At 68.8% G+C, this 1,133-nt stretch overlaps 1 protein-coding gene across 1 annotated transcript in view; it reads right to left on the bottom strand.

The window, feature by feature from the left end:
- Nucleotides 1-13: 13 nt before the first annotated feature.
- TMEM145 (transmembrane protein 145) overlaps nt 14-1,133 on the bottom strand; it is a gene marked incomplete at its 5' end in the record, with an annotated part of 8,917 nt that continues 7,797 nt past the window's right edge. Inside the window, one exon of the mRNA XM_026663029.2 lies at nt 14-565. Within this exon, the coding sequence (XP_026518814.1) occupies nt 347-565 (219 nt within the window). The remainder of the gene's footprint in view (nt 566-1,133) is intronic.

Here is a 1,133-nt window from a genome sequence, read left to right as displayed (position 1 = left end):
GGGGGGGTTGGGTCCCCAGCCCATGCTGATGGCGGGGCGGGGCGGGGGGCTCCTAGCCCTGCTGGGGGGTCAATCCCCATGTTCATTCAGCCCCAGCCTCCCGCACTGGGGGGTGAAGGGGAGCTGGGCCGCTCACATGGGAGGCCATTCACCCCCCACTCCAGCCCAGTCAGTGCAGGCCGGGGGCAGCCGTGCTGGGGGGCCCCCCATGGGGCACTGGGGCAGGAGGCTGGGGGCCATGAAGGAGGCGTGAAGGAACTACGCGGGAGGAAGGGGTTACATGTAGGGGTCCGGCCCCCTTGGTCTGCATGGGGGGGGCTGGGGGCAGACTATGGGGGATGGGCCCCTAGACGGGCCGTGCGCCCCCCGTGTGCATGCTGAAGTACTCGGTGTAGCCGTTGGGGGGGTGCAGCTGGGGGGCCTGTAGCTGGTACGGGGGGGGCTGGCTCTCGCCCCCCGGGGGGGGTTTCAGCAGCACGTGGGGCCTGCTCAGCTCTGACGTCGTCACCACACAGCTCGGGGTCGTGCTCCGCTCAGCCGGCGTCTCCTCCACCTGCTTACGCGCCTGGGGGGAGAGCCGGGGGGTCAGTGCTGGGGAGTGCAAGCCTGGGTATACGGGGACCCCTCCCTCGGTGCTGGGACGCGGCCCCTCTGGGGCGGGGCGGGGGGCTGGTTATACGGGGACCCCTCCCTCAGCGCTGGGACGCAGCCCATCTGGGGCGGGGCGGGGGGCTGGTTACCGGGGACCCCGCTGGGGCGGGGCAGGGGGCTGGTTATACGGGGACCCTTCCCTCGGCACTGGGACGCGGCCCCTCTGGGGCGGGGCGGGGGGCTGGTTACCGGGGACCCCGCTGGGGTGGGGCAGGGGGCTGGTTATACAGGGGTGTGGCGAACTGTGAATGTTCTTAATGTTTTCTCTGAATACTTTGTGCGTGCCTCAGTTTCCCCATGTGTTGCTTACGTATCTGGGGGGGGGGATACGGGTGTGTAGCCCTGCAGAGACCCTTCGAGGGCAGCTGTAAATACCTGGGGCACAGAGAATGGCGAACACCCTGTAACCTAGTAACCGACCCCCCCCCAGGTGTTGGGCACAGAGAATGGCGAACACCCTGTAACCTAGTAACCGACCCCCC

This window comes from Terrapene carolina, unplaced genomic scaffold (genome assembly GCF_002925995.2).
Source record: "Terrapene carolina triunguis isolate 2854851 unplaced genomic scaffold, T_m_triunguis-2.0 Scaffold31946, whole genome shotgun sequence".
NCBI lineage: Eukaryota > Metazoa > Chordata > Testudines > Emydidae > Terrapene > Terrapene triunguis.
This window is presented reverse-complemented; position numbering and strand designations above follow the sequence as displayed.